The sequence below is a fragment of the Sphaeroforma arctica genome, assembly GCF_001186125.1.
Source record: "Sphaeroforma arctica JP610 unplaced genomic scaffold supercont1.5630, whole genome shotgun sequence".
Lineage (NCBI taxonomy): Eukaryota > Ichthyosporea > Ichthyophonida > Sphaeroforma > Sphaeroforma arctica.
This window is the reverse complement of record NW_014034928.1, coordinates 491-1,907: the sequence shown is the minus strand read 5'-3', so window position 1 is coordinate 1,907 and position 1,417 is coordinate 491. Positions and strand designations below refer to the sequence as shown.

The following is a 1,417-nucleotide window of genomic DNA, read 5'->3' as shown; positions in this document are numbered from 1 at the left end:
ATATATAGGTACGCTCATTTAAACTTGTATATATCCATGATTACAGTGTGCGATTAGTAAACCAATTGCTTACTTTCTCATGCACGACAGAGTTGATAGGTCTATCTACCGCATCGTCTTCAAATGTGTACTCGGGCAATGTAACGGAGCTGATATTGGTCGACGAATCTTCAAAACTGTTGAGACTCAGCTCACTCATCTCTTGCGTTCCTTTCGCATTTGAATTATTGTGCTCGTGTGCGGTTTGAGTGGGTCCTATACTTTCTCGTGTATTTCGGATGTGTCCTTGATTGATTACTTTGTCATTTGGGCTCGATGTTCCGACTTCGTGCGACATATTAGTGTGGTTTAGAAAATGGTGTCGGATGGCTAAGGTACTTGTCTGAGTCAATGCATTTGTAGTGTTTTTCGATATCTGTAGGTGTTGACCGATCCGGGATTCGGTTAATACCAACTATTTGATTCTTTTGTACATATACTATACTGCAGACACCAATGTATTTTACTGGCACCTGTGTGTTATACGTTAATTGCGGTTTTCTAATATTTCTTCTCTGTGCTTAACAGGGATAGTCTCGAAGATCTTATTACTTCTGCAATGGCGTATGAACACAGGATCCCGACTGTTCACTTTTTTATTTGTCAAAGTTATGTACAATTCCGTCTACACATTATGATACATAATGATCTATATTTGACTAAAAATGCATAGGTGAAGTGCGAGTTTTGCTGTGTAAATTAAAAAAGACTAGTTGTTCTACAGTTCCATGCATACTTTGACCATTATGAAGTATTAATGGTTTATTCCGTGCAGCGACGGCTAAAAAGCATTCAACTTACCAGCTTTTCTGTTTGTTGTCTTTTTTTTTCTACGAAAAGCAAAATATTATAATTTGTGCTGATTTGCACCTGATAAGGATTTAATAGACAGTTCGGTATCTGCCAGTGAGTTGCAAAATATTAACGAAATTCGTCGGGCTCATCAGTCAGCCCATCAGGTCAACAGACATTCAGCCATCAGCCATCAGGGGACGGGGTCACGGGAAAAAGGCCAGAGATGCAGGCCGGCAGATGAGATATGAAAACATATTCTCAATGGGCCTCCAAAGGGGCCTATTTTAATTTCCACAAAAAAAAACAGAAAAAAGCTGTGTAAGATCAGATAAAAGCTTAGTCATGCAATTTCGACAACGTGGATTCGTATTTATTTATTTAATATTTGTTAGTCCGATTTTAGCCACTGAATCCATCGCAGGTGGTGAATTTCGTCCTTACTATCCCCGGTGTGCAACATCGTACATCCACAACGTGCTATTTATATATATTTGATAGTTGTGGTCTTTTTAATAACAATACTATAGTGCATATACTACCAGCAATCATATTTCTATATCGCTTGGCCTCATTTCTTGGATAG

At 38.5% G+C, this 1,417-nt stretch overlaps 1 protein-coding gene across 1 annotated transcript; it reads right to left on the bottom strand.

Annotated features, from left to right (window-relative positions):
- Positions 1 to 109: 109 nt before the first annotated feature.
- SARC_15110 (hypothetical protein) lies at positions 110 to 337 on the bottom strand (the record flags this gene model as incomplete). Its single annotated transcript, XM_014290763.1, has 1 exon — positions 110 to 337. A coding segment is annotated over one exon (228 nt), but the record flags the coding sequence as incomplete, so codon positions are not given.
- Between the last annotated feature and the right edge of the window lie 1,080 nt (positions 338 to 1,417).